General features: G+C 41.0%; 1 protein-coding gene across 1 annotated transcript; it reads left to right on the top strand.

Annotated features, from left to right (window-relative positions):
• The first annotated feature begins 1598 nt into the window (after positions 1-1598).
• Positions 1599-21113, top strand: abcc12 (ATP-binding cassette, sub-family C (CFTR/MRP), member 12). The gene is made up of 31 exons (XM_055060076.1): positions 1599-1661; positions 3771-3821; positions 4028-4179; positions 4426-4572; positions 5090-5237; positions 5549-5785; positions 5862-6035; positions 6482-6629; positions 6816-6964; positions 7050-7157; positions 8262-8483; positions 8561-8632; positions 8773-8897; positions 10879-10951; positions 11475-11678; positions 12424-12558; positions 12687-12780; positions 13108-13158; positions 13827-13925; positions 14108-14211; positions 15211-15408; positions 15483-15709; positions 15799-15936; positions 16112-16301; positions 16391-16480; positions 16764-16953; positions 17036-17195; positions 17282-17360; positions 18364-18477; positions 19232-19396; positions 19980-21113. The coding sequence occupies exons 2-31, from the start codon at positions 3777-3779 to the stop codon at positions 20070-20072; spliced, it is 4131 nt and encodes a 1376-aa protein (XP_054916051.1). The 5' UTR covers positions 1599-1661; positions 3771-3776; the 3' UTR covers positions 20073-21113.

Below are 21113 nucleotides of genomic sequence, written 5' to 3'. Positions count from 1 at the left end.
CAGAGGATGTGGTGTGCCTTGGATCATGTGCCGTTCCCTTTCTTCTCCAAACTTTTTTCTTCCCATCATTCTGGTACAGGTTGATCTTTGTCTCATCTGTCCATAGAATACTTTTCCAGAACTGGGCTGGCTTCTTGAGGTGTTTTTGGGCAAATTTAACTCTGGCCTGTCTATTTTTGGAATTGATGAATGGTTTGCATCTACATGTGAACCCTTTGTATTTGCTTTCATGGAGTCTTCTCTTTACTGTTGACTTAGAGACAGATACATCTACTTCCCTGAGAGTTTTCTGGACCTCAGTTGATGTTGTGAACGGGTCCTTCTTCACCAAAGAAAGTATGCGGCGATCATCCACCACTGTTGTCTTCCGTGGACGCCCAGGCCTTTTTGAGTTCCCAAGCTCACCAGTCAATTCCTTTTTCCTCAGAATGTACCCTACTGTTGATTTTGCTACTCCAAGCATGTCTGCTATCTCTCTGATGGATTTTTTCCTTTTTTTCAGCCTCAGGATGTTCTGCTTCACCTCAATTGAGAGCTCCTTTGACCGCATGTCAAAGGAGGCTCTGCATTACAGAGCTATGATTCCTAAACCCTTTCTCCGATTTGGATGTGGAAACTCTCATACTGCAGCTGGGAGTGTGCACTTTCAGCCCATATTATATATAAATTGTATTTCTGAACATATTTTTGTCAACAGCTAAAATAACAAAACCTGTGTCACTGTCCAAATATTTCTGGCCCTAACTGTAATTTCAAAAATGGCCACCAGAAACATTTTCGTGCAGATTTTGTTGTGGCCCCACAAACAGGTCGTCACATGAAGTCAAGACACTGAAATCTGACTCAGTGGACGACATGATGGTGATCTGCAACATGCGAGTTGTTTTAAACAGGCCCAAAATGTCGCTCTGGTAACACGTTAATAATCTGCAGGAAAACAATGATTTGTTAAATAAAGAGAGAACAAACACTTCCACAGACATTTGGAGAATTGATGTACCTATCTGTGGAAGCTGCAGACACACATGGATACATTCTGTTGTTGCAGTTTCTCTCACTGAAGGAGCAAACAGGAACACCGACTGCTTCTTAAACAAGAGTCAGTTCCCTCCACGTTAAGGTGTGTCGTACCTCATTGCTACACTTTATCAGGACATCCACACTTTTCTTTGTTATTACCATCTTTTTCTTTCATGTCTCCTGTCCTTGGTTATGAAAATATGTTCTGAATTTGTAGGTCTGGGCAGTGTGTTGCAGTCTTTGCTCTAAATTTGTACAAGATGCGTTTTTCTCATTAACACACTTTGATAACCACCAAGAAACAGCCATAAATAGAAAATGATTCACCATTACAGGGTTTTTTTTTGTTTGTTTGTTTTGTTGTATTTTGTGTTTTTTTTTTTTTTGGTTGCCCTGGACTTTTAGCTTAAATTTGCATTTACGCTGAAAGTCAGCCAGACTTTTATCGTTTTAGGTTGATGTACTGTAACTGATTGTAATTGTTGTGTCATCCAGGCTGTCGGCAGGGAACAGCAGGACGTTTACCTCTGAGCAGACCAACCTTTGATCTTCATAAAAAGTGAGGCAGAGGGAAACTCTCCAGGCATCTCGGCAGAGTCCGAGTTAACAGGCTGCAGAGGCGCCGCTCCGTCCACTCTGAGGTACTCTTCTGTTTATGCCAACACTTCTCTTTCAGGTCATTCACAGCTGATTTTATTAGCTCGGCCTCGTTTTGATCAGGATTGTTCAGTCAATTTATTTAGTCTTTTTTTGTTTGTTTGTTTGTTTGTTTGTTTGTTTGTTTTTTACTCTTTAAAAGATGCCATTTGCCTTTTGCAAGTAAAAACATAAAGTATCAGTGTTTTTGTTTTAATAATAGTATAAATTTTTTTTTTTTTAAAAACAGGGTTTTAATTGTGTCCAGATCTAAAACTTTCTTCTCAACTGCAATGCAATTAGATTATCCACTTTTAGCTTGTGATAACTCTCTGTGCATACACATTTTGGTTGTATGCACATTGTTTTTGCAGAACATTTGTCTTCCAGCTCCTTGTTTCTTTCAAAGTGAGAGAATTGTCTTTCCTCAGTCAATATTAGTTATCAGACCGCAGTCATGCAGCCTGCAGCCTGCACTGCTGGTTATTAGCACTGTGAGTTTAAATGGACTTGCGGTTTAATTCAGCTGGTCGCCGTTTTTGCCAAGATTTGTGGAGTGATTTTGAGTTGACAGTATCTTACCTGTGGAGCTTTAACCATTTCTGACACTTAAGAGGGAATAATAAAAAAGGAGGTTTAAATGTCCTGCTTCAGGAATTTTAAAGGCAACCAACAAGTTAATACCCACAATGCATTGGATGAATGAATCCCTGCAATATTTCAACTGTGCTATGGGTTCATCATCATCAGAAGAGAATACACCAATGTGTCTGATCAGCCGTTTTTAAAACACGTTAGCTAACGGTGATGACTGACTAAACCAAACTGATGGAAGTAAACAGGAAAAGTCCAATTAGGTTCCGATCCACCTTGCAGTCAAATCTGGAAAATCAGTTTTTGTGACTCAAACATTGTGCTTGGACACAGTGACAATGCAATAAATGTAAAATAACATACTAGAAAACGTTAACAGTTATTGTCTCAATCACCAGACACTTGAACTTTGACAGTACCAGAGAAATGGGAATTAGAAAGAAGAAAAAAAACAAGTCAACTCGTAGTTCCACAAAAGCTTCTGAGAAGATAACTCCCTTACATAACGTTAAAAAACAAACGTGTTAAAGACGAATCGTGAAGCTGAATTTCATACTAAAAATCTGATTTTATTCAAAGTATATTGCTTATTTTTTGCTTGTAATGTTTTTTTTTGTTGTTGTTTTTTTTTTTTTAGAAATCTTTCAGAAAACTAAATACTTTCAGAACTACTTTTACTGTTATTTGAGTAATATCCTGTTTTCATTCAGTTTATTTTATGCTTTTGGTGTTATTTCTCTGTATTTCTTTTTTTTTTAAATCTGTGTTCAGCTCTGTGGATTGTTTGCTGAGGTGTTTCGTTTTGGCTGCTCACTTGTCTTAGGATAAAATGTAGCTGATGTTGTGCTAAATATCGGTTATTTCCTGCATATTTACACTCTGGTGAATTGTGGTCATGTTGCTTAATGTGCACTCTCCTTATCGAGTAAATTAAATTACATGTGAAACTTGATTTCTAACTGGTAGGGTCAGTACTTTGAGTCAAGTTAACAAAACAGAGTATACCACTGAACAGACTCATCTGCTTGGGTCACCAAACTGCAGTTAGTTAGTTAATTAGTTAACTAGTTAGTTTTGATGAGTTGTGCTCCGAAGTGAGGACCTTCTATCTTTGCCATTAGACCGGTGGTCGTAATTCTATGGCTGAACTCTTTATGCCCTCATAATGGTGAGATCGAGTTCTGCCTTTTCAGCTCTGCATAAATTTCACAGTCATGACGAAGAGCAGCGTAATCGTGACTGTGTGTTTGGAGTCGTCTCCCAGAACTTTGACACAGTGGGAAGCAGCACCTGTAATTCATTGACTCTGTAGTTTTAAGTGTCACGATGAAGCAGCACGGATCATCTGCATACATGTCTCATTACTGTTCCTGTTAAAACACCCAGAAGGTTGAAAATGGAGCAGGAGATGCGATGACTCGCTGCAGTCTGATTCTGTCTGTTTAAACGCCGCCTGGTGAATTTTCTTGTCATTTCTCGACTAAGAAACTCGTCCAGTTTTCATTCTGTTTGTCATGCAGGACACAATGAAGGACTCCATAGAGCAGACTGGGAATCGACGGAGATCTTTTGTAAGTCTGCAGAACAAACAGTAACTGTGACTTTACAGTCTGACACTTTCCGTTTCGTCCCTTCAGATCCGCTCCCCTCCTATTGTCTCGCCTGCATCCTGTGTTTTTCTTGCACGGTTCATTGAGGCTCTGAGACTCGTTGGCTGGGATGTCATCTAACTCTGCCTCTTTCTCTTTTGCATCTTCTTGCAAACTTTACACCTCAGACAGATGATGGTCTTCGATGGAGAACCGGATCTGAATTTGCCAGCCCAGATCACGCCGATGCTCCTGGCAGCAGGGTGTCCCACCCCTCCCTGTTTGGGAAATACCAGCCCAGCCTGCAGACTCTCAAGCCCTTCCGCTGGTCTTCCTCACAGTCAGTCTCACTGGCGACATGAATCGCTTTACTTTTTGACATGTTGAGCCCACAAACCTTGACATTTTCCACTGGGTTTAGACGCAATGGACATTAAATCAAACGCATGTCATACCTCCATTTCACAATCATAAAGCTGTTTGCATCAGTCCAACATAAAAATCCCAATACAACACATTGAAGTCAGTGGCTGTAAAGAGTGATGAAAATTTGTTGAATGTATGTGGATATTTCAATTCTGTGCAGATCCCACCCTGTGGACAATGCAGGCTTCTTGTCGTTTACAACCTTTGCCTGGATGACTCCCATGATGTGGGCCATATTCAGGAACAGGCTGGACTTGTCCTCTCTTAGCCTCTCCCCATTTGATGTAGCTGACACCAGCGGAGAGAGGTGAGTGGCTTTAGCTTTTGCTCATGTATGTTTATGATATTGGATGCTCTCACAACATGGACTGTAGAAAAAGAACGCCTCAGCCAGGTTGCTAAGCTTTGAACCTAAGGTCTTGTCTTGAATTCAATGCTAAATACTTTGTCAAAAGGATGGAAACTGGGGGGAGGTTGACTTCCTGTTCTTGCACCGCGTGGCCAAAGTCAGGGGGTCACCTCATCTGGAGGCTGTAAAATAGTGGAAAAACGTCCTTTGAGGATCACCAGCTTTATTTATGAAGCACTTTAAAAAACCATCAAAATTTGCAAAGTGCAAAAAGAAGAAAAATAATTCAAATTGTTGGTGATATAGTGTATGCTGCAGGGGCTGGTAAGAGTGCCCTCATTTCAAGGCGAATGGCTTAGCAAACAGTTTTTGCCGGAAGTTGCTGGTGATGCAACCAGCGTCACGTTGTTCCATCAGACCTGAAAGTCGTCCTCACAGAACTCAGCAACCAGCCAAAAATATTTCTGTCTTGCAGGTTGCAGAGACTCTGGGAGGAGGAGGTGGCGAAGAAAGGCCTGGAGAGGGCGTCCCTGGTCAAAGCCGTTCTCCGCTTTCAGAGAACGAGGCTCATTCTGGCCGTCTTCATCGGCACCTTCGCCATGGGAGCAGCTTTTGTTGGCCCAGTGAGTTTAAGATAAATAGCTCCAGTTAAGTTAGATCGATGCACATGTCAGCATTAATTGTCATATTTAGGTAAGTGTTTTAATTAGATTTAAGTCAGGGGCTTTGACTAGGCCATTCCAAAGCTTAGGTATTCTTTGATTTTCATTCCACCTTGGTGCTATTTGTATGTTTATGCTGCAAAAACACAAAATCTTACCAGGTATTTATGTTTAGTGATATACGACGTTAGTCACAACGCACTGTGGAACTCGACGTGTCCTCACAACACGCCTGTCTTGTTATGTTTCCACGTCTTCCTGTCCCCCCTCAGGGCATCCTGGTCAACAAAGTCCTGACCTACATAGAAAGCCCAGAGAAGTCCACGGTGGCCCATGGCGTCGGCCTGGCTGTGGCTCTGTTCTGCACCGAGTTCCTCAAGGCGTTCTTCATCTCCCTGATGTGGGCGGTCAACCTGCGGACGGCCGCCAGACTGAAAGGAGCCTTCTCCTCCATGGCCTTTCAGAAGGTCATCTCTCTGAGGGTGCACAGCGGCATTTCAATGGGAGAGGTAAAGCATGGCGCAGTCGCCAGACGCGGCAGTAATTACGGAGGCTTTGAAATCCGCTCGCCGTCTCTCCCGTCAGATGATAAACGTCTTGACCAGCGACGGCCACCGGCTGTTCGAGGCGGTGCTGTTTGGGAGCTTCGCGCTCTGCGCACCGGTGATCTTCATCGCATGCATTGTGTTGGCCTGCGTTGTTCTGGGTTACACCGCATTGACGGGAGTCTGCACCTACATCATCTTCGTCCCCGTGCAGGTCAGCAGCTCGTGTCACAAGCCCCACAGAGTTGGTTTGTTCTGGTTGAGCATTAAGCATTGATAGTAAGAACAAAATGCACCGAGTTTCATCCCTAAAGGATCATTTTAGATAAAAAGTAAAGAAAGAATTTAGATGTGGATCTAATTTTCCAGGATCTGCTCTAACCAATAGGAAGCAGCCATATGGAGAGGAGGTAGATTGGCTCAAGCAAAACTAGCACTGCTTTAACATGTTCTTGCTCAAGTAACAGCTGAAAGTAGCCGTCCAAGAAATGACCCAAGAGTAAAAAGTATTTTGGAAAAAGGCGACTCAAGTACTGATACGTTTAATATTTAAAAGTAGTGTTAACTCAAGTAAGAGTAGCAATACTGCACAATAAAATTAAGGTAAAAGTAAAAAAAAATACCGTAAAAATACTTCAAAAATCAAATTTCTTTTTGCAGTTTTTCTTGGCAAAGCTCATTAACAAGTTCAGATGGAAAGCCATGCAGCTCACAGACGGCCGCGTCCGAACCATGAACGAGATTCTGAACAGCATCAAGCTCATCAAGATGTACGCCTGGGAGGAATCCTTCGAGAAGAAGATAGCCGGTGAGTTAGGGAGCGGCTGAATGTCGAGCGTCTGGATTCAAAGTCTCACAGAAGTGTTTTTATTACACTTCGTCTTTTTACACATCCTGACGTCAGCGTCATTTTATTTAGGTTTTTAACACACTTAAATCAACATAAAGCAGGCCATAAAGCAGATCTGTGGTACTAACGTTATCTTCCTTCCAGGGTTAAGAAAAAAGGAAAAGAAGCAGGTCCGGTTTGTCAGCTACATCCAGAACATCAACACCAGCATCACCAGCATCATCCCGACCTTCGCCACCGTTCTCACCTTCTTGGTGCACACTCTGCTGGGTTTGCCGCTCACCACATCCGACGTATGTCGCGCCTGATTCATGTCTGCCAGACCATTGTCATTTCCATTCGGTCTTAACCCTGCCTGGTGTTCTCTGATATCAACAGGCCTTCAGTACCATCGCTATATTCAACTCCATGAGGTTCTCCCTCGCTCTGATGCCGCTGTGCGTGAAGGCTCTTGCTGAAGCCGCTGTGTCCATCAAGAGATTAAGGGTACAGTTTCAAACAGTGAACTTTTTGTGCTTGTTTTTTAACCCTAACCCTCACATAAGATCCATGTAATATGTAAGGAAGTCAGTGATAAGCACTCTAAAACCGATATGGCTGTATGTATTAAGAGATTTATTGCAATATTTTGTGGTACTATTGCGATAACAATCAAAACTAACAAAAAACTGTATTCCGCAGCATCACAAAATCTTATCAAGTGTTTTTGGACTTATTTACTTAAAACAAACTCCTATTTCTGGCTCACAAGTTACTTGTGTTAGGTTTTTTCCTCGAACCTACAATAAAATAACCACAGACAACGTATATGAATTAAATATGGTCAGGCTTCTGCAGAAGGAGAAGTCTCCAATCAACAGCTCCTCCAAGCTGTTCATAGAGAGTTCTGATCTGCTTTCACGTGAGCTCCCTCTTTATTGTCAAAGAAAACAGTCACATGGTGCAGGTCATCAAACAACAGAGGTCGTAAAACATTTAACACAAACAGACCAACAACTCAGTTCCAGGTGTGATATCTAATTCACAATCTGAGCCCAGTTCAGCTCTAGGTCAAACTGTCACCTAAGACTGGGTGGATAAACACCAGAGAAGAAGGTCTGAGAACCATAAAGCTTTACTATCTCGCATGAAGACAGTCGTAACCTCCAAGTCAGCCCATACACACATAAGGAAGAGAACACTTTAACAAAATGATAATATCAAAAAATCTCTAACAACTTGTAAATTAGTTTTATGTGATTTCGAGTGTGCTAAAATATTTGCTGTGGAAATCAGAGCAAAATGCTTGGTAAGAATTTGTGTTTTTTGGGTTGCCAGTTACTTAAAATACGTGATTTATGTCACTAAGCAGCACACAGTAACTGCATTTAATCAAATTTACTGAAATCTATTGACAACAAACACTGGAAAAAATTGTAAAAAAAAAAAAAACACTGTCAATAATTCCATCAATTTTGGTTTTTATTTAATTGACAAAACTTATTGAGACAACAATAAATCAATTTTTTCTCATGATAAAAAAATGTGTTCACGATAAGCGATAAGCGATATGATAAATGCCCCTGATTCGATGCGCGGCTGCTGTTTCAGAAACTCCTGCTGGTCCAGAATCCCGAGCCCTACCTGGAGCAGAGGAAAGACAACCACACCGCTGTAGAGATGAGAAACGCAACGCTGTCCTGGACCAAAGCAGCCAGCGGGCCGGACCTCCCCAACGGCCAGAACGGCCAGGTGAAGAACCACAAGCAAGACGAGACGGATCTGAGTGAGAGCTTACCGACGCTGAAGAACATCTCCTTCACTCTGCCCAAGGTCTGCAGCGAATCCGGTGAGCTTGTTGTGGACCCAGCTGACGGGCAACTAAAGGGCTCTGTTTTTGCTTCCTGAAGGGCAACCTGCTGGGCGTGTGCGGCAACGTGGGGAGCGGAAAGACGTCGCTCATTTCCAGCATTCTGGAACAGGTTGCTTTATCTTTTTGTTTTCTTTCTCAGAATTTCTATAGATTTTTTCACGTTTCTTTTGCTCCATCATACTTTGCCCTCTCGCCACCTAGTTTTTGTTGAGCTCCTGCGGTCTCAGCGATCTTCTCGTTTTCTTGCAGATGCACCTTCTTCGGGGCTCCATCACAGCTGACGGGACGTTCGCCTACGTCTCCCAGCAGGCCTGGATTTTCCACGGAACCGTTCAAGAAAATATTCTGATGGGCGAAGCTTTCGACCAGGCCAAGTAATTATACGGCAGTTATCGTATCGTTTATCATATATCGTGATAACAGTTTAGATTTATCATTGTTGAGATAAATTCCAATTTATTACATTTAAAACCCTCCAAAACTGTCCATCTTGTCAGGATTGATATTTTTAAAATTTTCTCCACTGTTTGTTCAATGGGAGCATCATTGAATATTGATGTATTTGAAAATATGACTAAAAGCGGTTATTGTTGTGCAGTTTAGTGATGCAAAGCGCTCTTGCTTAAGTGACTGGTGTGCTAAAGACATGTGTTATAAATGGGAATGTTTTTATAGGACACTGTTTGTGCTTGAGGGGCCATGTTTGCTGTGTCATGCAGTCACAGCCACACAGAGTCCTAAAAACAAAGAAATAAATACAGTTTATTGTCACTTTTATCACTATATAAGTCCATAGAGCTCAACCCTGCTGCACTACCACTACTAGTTTGTTAGAGTGTTGGCTAAACATATCAAATGATAATCTATGCTAGGTGTCCTGTGCTATCACAAGCCGAATGTTAAAGTTAAGGTTTTTTTCTCGAAACGCAGTCTACTTTGGAGGTTATCTCACATGAAAAATGTTTGACGAGGAGATGGTCAAGTCTGACCTATCACGGCGGTTAGACGAGGGCAGGAGTCATCTGTGTTATCTGGCAGCTTTGTGCTAGTATAAGGCTCTCTGCACATAGTGAGGACTTTATGGGGAGAGACTTGAGTAAGTTACGATAAGAATTGTCCGTAAAGATGTACGAGTTAAGCTCCAGTTGAATAATTCACGGGATAAATGTGTTTACTGGTTTAAATGTCTAAAGAAAGGCAGCTGTTATCACTGAGGCAGCAAAAAGTCTGGCTAACATTCAGATATAAAATGACATAACGATGCTTCTCATGGTTTGTTGACATATTTCCGAATGTTTTTATGATTGTTCCATTCTCTACAGAGCTGGGAAAAAGTATTTGCCCCATTAGAGATTTCTTTTGCTTTGGAATATCAAGCAAATTTTGATATCAGTAAAAGATTAAACACAAAATTCAGTTTTCTACTGAGAGCTTCACTTCCTTTTCGAAAATGTGACAGGAAGTTGCATGTTCCTGTTACAGTGCTGGCTGTTTCGGCCTTCTCTTTATTGGAGAATTGTTCTACATTAGTCTAGTTATCATGTACACAGAAGCTCCTTCCAAAGAATCTTAGTGGGATCCAAACCCAGAATTTGTCTAGGCCATAATTCTCTTTTTTGAGGTGATATTTGCTAATGTGCCTCGGATGATTTTCCTGCTCCAAAGTCGCCGCAGACAATCAGACTCCCACCATGTTTAAGTGCATTAATGTTACTCCGGATGTAAGTTACATCTGTCGTGTGTGTCGCCTGTTACGGGATGCACACCTTCCAAAAACCATCAGGAAATGTGAGCTTGGTCTTTGTGTTTTTTTGCCCAATTTTTTTGCTTATTGTCGAATCACGGGTACTGCCACCAGCTGCATTTCTATCACAAATATACGCAAAACTTTGTCAGTTTTCCGCTAACGTTGAAAAAACCCAATTTCCATTGCAGTTTTTCAATATAGCTTATTTTTATGCGCCAAAAAATCTCGCTGCATCCTAGTGGTGAAAAGTTTTTATCGACAAATGAGTTGTTTTTTTTTTTTTAAAAAACTGCCTCGATTCTATTAAGTAAATTTTTTTTCAAAATGCCAAATTGAGAAATTGCACGGTCAATGGACACACAGCTCATGGCTAGCAGAGATTCCGAGGCCTACAGGGCTTTAGACATTATTTTTATGAAAAAAACAAGGACAGCCTGAGTGTCTATTTGAGCCCTCAAATAGACAAATTAGCAGTTTGTCTTTGATTGGGTTATCCTTGTCTGATATTAAATTTCGTTTGATCTGAAACATAAAGTGAAACAAAAAAACAGATTTTCACAACGCCACAAGTGTCAAACTAAAAGCCGTCTTGCGTTTATGTTCTACAGATATGACCGGGTTTTGGATGTGTGCAGCCTCAGAGCCGACCTTAAGATACTTCCATATGGAGATGGGACCGAGGCAAGTGATCTCTTTAACCTTCTTCTGCCAGCATTCCTGTTTTGGGTCTGGCCATACATATACGAGTATCTACAGACACTCATTTTGAATCTGAATCTGACTGACAGGAATGTCAGGCTTATTAAAAATATGTTCATTTTCTGTGCACTAAATACTTGCATGAATTTCTGCATCAATGTGGCTTGACGGGGAACAGAAACTTTAGTGATCAGAGTGGACAGGAACTCCTTCCACTTAACCTTTTGATAATAAAACCACTTAACTTTCTCACAACATTAAAATTTTCTGAGGCACTAAACTTTGGGTGTTCATTATCTGTAAGCAGAAATCATCAAAATGACAAGAAATTAAGGCTAGAAGTATTTCTCTCTATGCGTAATGAATCTACGTGATATTGGAGTCTCACTTTCTGTAGTGAGTGACACAATATTCAAGTTTTTCAGTCCCATTTTCAGGTGGATTTTTAAAAACATTTTATCAATAGTTCTTATGTTGCTGTTGTTTTTTTTTTTTGGTTGCTCAGATTGGAGAACGGGGGCTGAACCTGTCAGGAGGACAGAAGCAGAGGATCAGCCTGGCGAGGGCCGTCTACGCCAACAAAGACATCTTCCTGCTGGACGATCCGCTGTCCGCCGTCGATGCCCACGTGGGGAAACACATCTTTGAAGAATGCATAAAGAAAGAGCTTCAAGGAAAATCCATCATCCTCGTCACACATCAACTGCAGGTAGGATGACGCAAACGTTTTGTCAAGAGGGACAAAAACTGTCAAGTTGAATGTAATTGAGGGCCACAACATTTTGATTTTTAATTAGATAACAAAAGATATGTCTCACTTTTACCTGCAAGAATACGAACAACATGCAATATTTAGTAGTATAAGTTTGATTCCCATAGAGGTTTGCGTTATTTATTTATGTATATATAAAAAAAACTTTTCTTTTTTAAATTGCAAACGGTATTCTGTCAGTTTTTTGATTATTATTCAAACGATAAGAACAGAATGTGGATCGCTTGTTCTTTAATAACTTGAGTACAAATCACTGTATTTTTGTGGTTTTGTTTACGATGATGTTTGACAAAACATGAGTATGTTGTGTTGTACGTTCCACTTTTAGAAGCTTTGATTTTTGTATCTTTTTTAAAAGGCAAGGGAAAACATATGGCATCATTTTTTTAACTGGATCTACATCTAACCTGGAGCCGGAAAACGAAGTTTGTGCCATTTTTGTCTAAATCCCCGTAAGGGCCACAAAAGGCCCCTGGGCCACACTTTGGGCACCCCTAACTTCAAGGAATATAAAAGGAAGAGATTATTATCATAATAAAAATCACAATAAAGTAATTTTTCCTATTTTGATTAAAATTTTGTGTGTGCCAGTTTTGCCCATTATAGTGAAAAATATGTTTGGACATAAAAAAAATAAAAAAAAAGCTTTACTGAGTCGATTGCTTTGGTGTGCGTGTTGCAGTATCTGGAGTTCTGTGACGACATCCTGGTCCTGGAAGAGGGCGAAGTGAGGGAGACCGGGAATCACCAGGCACTGATGAAGGCCAATGGACGCTACGCTCAGCTCATCAGCAACTACCAGATGGAGCAGTCGGAAGTGAGAGCAGCACAGAATGTTTTTATGAACTTTGGCCTTATCGTTCTACAAGCGCAGGCTATTAAACGGAAGAATCAGCTGTAAAACAAGCTGTGACCACCGGCTTCTTTATTGTTTGTGAATGTCAGACACAGACGGAGGAGAGAGAGGAGGAGGAAGTGGCATCCCACAAAGACGCTGCTGAGGTCAGACTGCGTGCCGACAGTGGGATAGTGAACCCCGGTATGAAAACAAAGACTCTATTTCTGTGGAACATGAAAAATAATTGTTGTAGAATGTAATTAATGACTTAAAACAAACTCCTATATCTTGCTGAAAAGTTACTTATAAGTTAGTTTTGTCTAATTCCAAACACACTGATATATTTGCCTTAGAAACTAGACCAAACACACTTGGCTAGTTAGGTCCTGGGGTAGTTTGTACTTTTAGGAGTTAGCTTTCTTCTAAGAGTTACACGTCAGCTTGTTATGTTAATCACTGTTAGTTAAAGCTGAGTTTTATAACTGCTGTAGTTGTGATGGAGAAAATAACATCTGTGCCTCTTTTCAGTTTTTGACATGTCAGATGAAGCTGATGATGGCGCGCCAGCAGACCAGAGGCGTAAGTAAACAGGAGTCAGTAAACTGTAGACTGTGATGCTGACCCAACGGTTGGTTCTGGGCCCAGACCAACGACACAGAACAGCCTCAAAATGGAAGACCAGAACCTTAAAGACAGCAATTCACAAAGTTTCACTGGATGGTCGATAGCTGTTTCATTTCTGCTTTAACTTCACTAAACAAGTTACTTTGATTTGTTCAGATTTTTAGGACTCGCTCATGTTTTCTTCTACTTATATCCAAATGTTTTCATCTTATTAAAATGTTAGTAGAAGCAGGTTTACCTTTAATTTTAACAACCATGACGAAATAAACAAAATTAGAGGAACACTGACTATGAAAGCTTCAAAAATAGCAAACTTTTATCAGTATGGCAGCGCAGAAAAACCTCAGTCATAAAGCAGCACAAGTAATTCAGGAAGTAAATGAGGAAGGGTTGAATTTGAAATATGCGTAGCTTTATTAAGGACTGGTAAGACATGCAAATACAGGCAAAATCAAGACAAATTGAGAGAGTTATTGAAGACCTCTGGTGGGTACAAGAAGTGTCACAGCGAATGAATAAAGCACAAAACTGGTCAGACAATCTCAGATACAGTATTAGGCTGTACAAATAAATTATGTTTCAATCAAACAAGGATTTCATTTGATGGTTTTGTTCCCATTCAGCCGCTGTGACGGGTGAAGATCAGCTGGTGAGTCAGGAGTCCTCCACAGAGGGATCTGTGTCCTGGAGAGTCTACCACCAATACTGCCAGGCAGTTGGAGGTCTGACACACACACGCACACGCACACACACGCACACACACACACACACACACACACACACACACACACACACACACACACACACACACACACATGCACGTGCACTTACCAGACTCTGCAGCAATGTTCTTCAGATATCCTCTTCATGGTCGGTTTTATTCAGTGAAACTGTTTGTCTGCAGGTTACTTCGTCACCTTCCTCACCATCTTCATCATAGTCCTCATGATCGGGTCCACAGCCTTCAGCAACTGGTGGCTAAGCTACTGGCTGGGGCAGGGTGACGGGGTGAGAATCCAATCACTTTGTCCTTCCTGTCACAATAAGTATTCATGGACTCTCATAACTAGAGATGCATCATGCACAGTTTTCCCATCCTGATGGATCCAAACTGTTTGATTCAGAAGAGGAAAAGAGTGCAGCAGGTGCTACGATAAAGGATGTAGTTTCGAATCCAATAAATACAGAAATTACAAGTTCATTCCTATTTATGCATTAGGACACGTCTCCACCGTATCAAACTGAACACAATTGCATCATCATTGTTGTTTTTGTTGGAAACACATAATGGGGCTAGAAAGATAGCTAGCTATAGCTAGAAAAAGAGCAGTATTCATGTTTGGTGCAGATAGATAGATAGATAGATAGATAGATAGATAGATAGATAGATAGATAGATAGATAGATAGATAGATAGATAGATAGATAGATAGATAGATAGATAGATAGATAGATAGATAGATAGATAGATAGATAGATAGATAGATAGATAGATAGATAGATAGATATCTATATCTATCTATCTATCTATATATATATATATATATATATAAGCTAGCTATTTATCTGGCTTAAATATTTAGCTGGTTATTCATTTAGGCAACTCGACAAATCACTAGCTAACTAGTTAGATAAATAGGTATGTAGCTCTTTATTCCTGTGTAAATAGCTAGCTACCATATTATTAGCCAAAAAATTGGCTTGCTAGCTTGCTATATATTTATCTAACTTATTGCACCAAACATAAAATATATTAAAGGTAAAGGTAATTTTATTTTTATAGTACATTTTCAGCAACAAGGCAATACAGGAATTAAAAGGAAAACAAACAAAACGATAAACCAAAGGAAAGAGCAAAAAAAGAAAAAAGAATCTAATGTTGATGTAAAGTATGTAAATTAGCTGCTCCCGTTCAGGATTGCTGAGTATCCTCTGGTCTAATTCCATTTCATTTAAACCTATTTCTAGTCATTGATTCTCTAATATATTTATGTTTTCTTTTGTTTAGTCCAATTCGACTTCTAACTCTGGAAATGTGACTTCTAAACCGGGTGACGTCTCCCAAAATCCCCGCCTGCACTTCTACCAAATGATTTATGGAGTGATGATCCTCGTCACGTTGGTCCTTGCTGTTATCAAGTGCTTTTTTTACACTCATGTCACACTGAGAGCTGCCTGCAAACTCCACGACAGCATGTTCCGAAAGGTACTGTGGAAAATCTGGACTCAGCAGAGATCAGTTCCAGTCCACAGCGAGAATGTCGTTTCCTGTCTTCCCAGATTCTTGCCAGCCCGATGAGTTTCTTTGACACGACGCCTACTGGACGAATTCTCAACCGCTTTGCTAAAGATCAGGAGGAGTTGGACTCTGTGCTTCCTCTCCACATGGACCCCTTCCTGCAGTTTTGTCTCCTCGTCACATTCACCATCGTCATCATCGCCTCTGTTTTCCCCGCCATGCTGGTAGCTGTGGTTGTCATGGGTGTTTTATTCACCCTTATTCTCTTGTAAGTCCAACGCCAGTCAGGCCAGTGTCGGATCAGAAAGCTGTGGATTCAAAGAATCCATCTCTTAATGGAAGATTCTTTTTCTTCAGCGTATTTCAGAGAGGCATTCGTCAGATGAAGAAGATGGAGAACATCAGCCGCTCTCCGTGCATCTCTCTCACTACCTCCACCCTGCAGGGCCTCAGCACCATCCATGCCTACAACATCAGGGAGAGCCACATAAAACTGTAAGATGTCATCAGGTGATACCTCTCTGACAGACTTCTTGATACTGATCTACTACATATACAACACCTAGTGAAAGTATTTTCCAACACCTTAAAACTTTTCCACTTTAGAATTTTGCGAGAGGGTCAAAGTTGTGAGTCACCGACGTCTTGCCTTTTTTGGGTCAAACTATAGGTTCAAATCTCTGAACGACATCAACTCCAACCATTACTTACTCTTCCACTCCGGCACACGGTGGCTCTCTTTCTGGTTGGACTTCATGGCCGCCTCCATGACGCTGCTGGTGGCTCTGTTTGTGGTACTGAGCAGCAATGACGTCATTAGTCAGTCTCTAAAAGGCCTCACCATGTCTTACACCATACAGGTAAATCTGGACAGCGAACAGGTTCGGGTTTCTTTTGGTATTTGAATCCTTCAGGCTTTTAGCAGCACTGAGGTCTGCATGTCTACCAGCTGACAGGCATGCTCCAGTATGTCGTGAGGCAGTCAACTGAAGTGGAGGCCAGGTTCAATTCGGTGGAACGGCTGCTGGAATACATCACGGTAAGAATCCTTGATAAAGGGGACGCGTTATGCAAAAGTCACATTTTGTACTTCCAGCTGGATCTCCAGACCTCACCGCACCAAAAAGAGCCCAAGCCCTTCAAATAAAAAACACTCAGCCGATTTTGTGGTGTTTGTAAAACGGCCCATTTCCAAAATCAAAAACCTCCAGAATGTAACGTCACAAATCAGCAGGCACTGACCCTCATCTTTTAGAAAGCACTTCATCATCCTGGTGTGTCTAATAACGTTTTGAATTTGTTTGATTTGATTCCACATACAGACCTGCAAATCTGAGGCCCCCAGACACATAAAAGGGGTTAAGATTCCTGACGGCTGGCCCAAAGACGGAGCGATTACCTTCCAGGAGTACAAAATGAGGTACAGAGACAACACGCCTGTCGTCCTGAATGGGCTCGATTTCGCCATCCAGGCTGGAGAGAAGCTGGGCATCGTGGGAAGGACGGGTTCTGGTAAGCGGGTTTCCATCCTGCGTCGTCATCATAGTTACAGAGCAGGACTCAGCCCCTCCCTCTCTCTGCGCTCTGTCTACAGGGAAATCCTCCTTAGGCGTGGCTCTGTTCAGACTGGTGGAGCCGGCGGGAGGGACCATTCTTATAGACGACGTGGACATCGCCGCCATCGGCCTGCGGGATCTGCGCAGCAAACTCTCCATCATCCCCCAGGACCCGGTGCTGTTCACTGGCACAGTCAGGTACCCGCTACTCACACAACTGGTTTTATAAAACAACCACTGCTTTGTGGACCAGTCTCAACCTTACCCACTACACTTACCCACAGGTACAACCTAGATCCTTTTAATCAGTATACTGATGAGGAGATCTGGGCGGTGCTACAGAAAACCTACATGAAGGACTCGGTATGTTACTAAAATGCACAACTCTTCGGATTCCTTGGAGTTTCTAAAAGTATTAATTCTAACCTTCTTAAATAATTTACCAATGGTTCTTAGCTATCGGTGTTTCCTGCTTTTAGTAGTAATCAGAGGAGCTTTCGACATCGGTAAATGCTTGCTGGCTTGTTCTACTTTCTTCGCTTTACTAGATACAGATGATCTGGACCCAGATGATCTGGACCCTCGACCTTCTGGATGGAAGCATGGACTGTGTTGACGTTTTAAAGAACTGGATCTGATTTTACCCAGTCATTAGCATTTGGGCGTTACATATGTAAGGCGTCAGATTGATGAAGCTTACCGGAAATTGCCGGTGCTGTAAACAGCCCCGTAGAAAGTAGGGCCACAACATCTTTGTCAGCAATAAAATGTCTAACTTTAATGGCTCATTATTTGGGAAGCAAAGCCAACATGGACTGAACGTCTTCCTTCAGTTCCTCCGCTGCCATTGCTAATAATACAAGCAAACTATAATTCTAAAACAGTGCAGAAAAACTACGTCATCATTCACGACTTCTGCTGATGTTCGCTGAATTTGCTGAAATCTTGTTCAAGGGAAGAAATCCCAGCCGCGGCAATGAAGGGAGATGAGAATCAAGCAGAATTGCAAAAGAAGGCAACAGTCAGGCTAGCTAAATGCTAATTTGGTTGTGAAATACAGCTAATGAGCTCAAATGACCAAAGCTACAGTATGAGTAGTTGCAGTAACTTGACTTTGACTCTTATAGAGAAGGTTTAGACAGCCATGATCCCAATGTGGTAAACAACTTAAAGAGGGATCCAAGCTTTTGATGCAGCTTTGCTCACAAGTGGAACAAATAAACATGTTCTGCTTTAAAACAAGCTATGATTTGTGCTAACTATTATATATATATATATATATATATATATATATATATATATATATATATATATATACTCATGTAAGATGAAGTGTTAAATACTGTGTGCCTGTGTATTTCCTCAGATCTCCAAGCTAGATGGGACATTGCAGGCTGAAGTGTTGGAGAATGGAGAAAACTTCTCTGTTGGTGAGAGGCAGCTGATGTGTATGGCCAGAGCACTTCTCCGTAACTCCAAGGTCCGTATGCGCGTTCATCCATACTCCTACACTATCACCAGAGTAATCACACCCCTGAATATTGGCTCAATTTGTCATGATGTGGCATTGACACTGAGAGACTAGTTCAACATAGTAGTATGTGATTTTGTAATTTAAAGAAAGATATACAGGAATAACGACACCAAAACCAAAAGAAACCAAAGGAAAACACATTGTCCTACATGCAGAATACTTTGTGTTGAGGGAGAGTTAAACAGCAAATGTTAAACATATTGTTGGCAGCATCAAACTATGGGAAGTAAAGAGAAAACCTTTTTAAAGGCTGCAAAATCAGCCTTGAAACATTAATGAGTCATGAGTTAGAATGACCTAGTCCAAGTCCAGACCTAAATCTAATTGAGATTCTTTGGCTACACTTGAAAAGGATTGTTTTAACAGATGTTCTCCATCTAATTTTAGCAATTCTGCAAAGAATAGGAAAAAATCTTTACATCTGTCAAAAGGAAATAACTTCAGTGGGGGAAATGAAAGCAAATGTGCAGCAAACTGTGCAAACATCAAGTCATTTTCCTCTAATTCTACATTGTTTCACTCCTTTATGGGTCTATCAAATAAAATCACAAATAAATATACTGAAGTTGTCTTTTTGCAATGTAAGACAATGGGGAAAAATATTAATGTGTTTTTTTTTCACTATTCTGTTACATTGGGCATTAGACTAGAAATTTTAGACTGTGAGTGGTTGCCTCATCCTCCATGGTGTGCCTGACAGATCATTCTGCTGGATGAGGCCACGGCTTCCATCGATTCGGAGACAGACGCTCTGATCCAAAACACCATCACAGAGGCCTTCCACGACTGCACCATGCTCACCATCGCACATCGCATCAACACAGTGATGTACGCAGACCGCATCCTGGTCATGGACGACGGAAAGGTGAGCGACACGGAGAGACGACGAGAAACTCTTTTTAAGAGTCTCGTCCCTAAACTTTCTACAAAAGCCAAAAAAAACCCCAAAAAAAAACGACGTGAAAATTTCTGAGTGTGAAAAGCAGAACATTTGCTTGAAAAAACATTGGGATTAACCTCTCAACCTCAGAGGTAAAAATCTTAGAAAAGTCCAAAACTTCTTGAGTTTTCAACGTCAAAAATTTTCGACTTTTTTTTTTTTTTTTTTGCGACTTGTCAAACTCAGTTTAATCAGACATTAATCTCAAAATTTTAGTTTTTTTCTAAACTTTTCAAACTCAAATAAATTTCCGCATTTTTCTTCTTGAAAGTTTTTTCTCGCAAATTTGCAACGTTTCACATTCAGAAACTTCCTTCTTTTTTTTAAAACATTTCTGAGATTATTTTCTAACTTGTGACTTTTCAAATTTAGAAATTTCCTTTGTTTATAGAAAATGTCTGTACTTTTTTCAATTTTTGGGCAGAATTGTATTATTTTTTTTCCATTGACTCGCCGCTGTGCGTTCCCTGACGCGTTCCCTGACGCGTCTGGCTTTGTGTCTTTTCAGGCAGCAGAACTGGGACCCCCAGAAGTGCTGAAGCAGAGACCAGACTCCTTGTTCTCCTCGCTCCTCACTGCTGCTAATACTGTGAACACGTAAAACCTCCAGAGCCACATCATGGAGCGCAGCAGTAACTCACAGCAACAGCTCTTCGTCTCTCAGCCTTGAATCAAGTGCGGCAGAGAGGGAGGGATCAGATGTGGGAAATAAGAAACTTTTATTCTCGTTTTCTTGATATATTTATGTCACAAGTGTTCCAGGAAAAACAATGTTCTTTCATCGATTTTTAATCAGTGTTTGTGTGTCCAAACCGATCAATTGAACTCTGCACGTTTTTTAACGTGTTGGCGGCCCGGACGTGCGCTTTTACGAAGAGCGTGGTTTTGCTTCCCCGAAACGGATAGATGCTTCTGCTTCTGGCCGCGGGAGGGTAACATGAAGAAAGAAGGCTCCTTTTATTGGACGAGTTAAGGATGAGCTCTGTCTAATTCTTTGCAGCCCGCATTGGTTGTGCAGCGCACTGCATGTTACGGTCTAGTGAACTTTTGCGCTGTCATTTATTCATTTCCTCCAGACAAACTGCCGGCTCTTCTGTTTAGACTATAAATGGATTAACAACATTGAAAACTCTTTAGTTTTCTCTATTCTATATGTAATGGAGACTGGAATTAAATTTGCCATTTCAACCAGTGGTCCGGAACACGAGGAGGCGCTGATGCACCCACAGTTACTGGAAGGCCTTTTCTTTTTTTTGTGCTAAGAATAATGCAAAAAATTGCATGTGAATGCCAGACAGTCTTATTCAATATACGTCCTGATCAGGCTTGTCAGATTAATAGTACCTTTCGAAAGTAACCTTTTAGCAGGTATTAATATTAAACATACTACAAAATATTACTATGTCGTAATGAAGACTGAAGCTGGTTTGGTTATGGAGAAACAATCACTCCAGGCTGTCGGGTTGGGACAGCTGATAGATATGTTTAGGTGAGTTAGTGAAATAAGAGAATATATGTCCTTAGCTCGGACATATAGTGTTTTTCTATAAAGATAGACAAATATAAATTATGAGAACTTGCCTGTAAATACTTTCACAAATAAACCAAATGAGCACAAATGAATAAACGTGTTTAAAGATTA

Source organism: Poeciliopsis prolifica, unplaced genomic scaffold (genome assembly GCF_027474105.1).
Source record: "Poeciliopsis prolifica strain line A6 unplaced genomic scaffold, Auburn_PproV2 SCAFFOLD057, whole genome shotgun sequence".
In the NCBI taxonomy this organism is placed as follows: Eukaryota; Metazoa; Chordata; class Actinopteri; order Cyprinodontiformes; family Poeciliidae; genus Poeciliopsis; species Poeciliopsis prolifica.
Note: the sequence above shows the minus strand (reverse complement) of the source record. Positions and strands in the feature narration are given on the sequence as shown.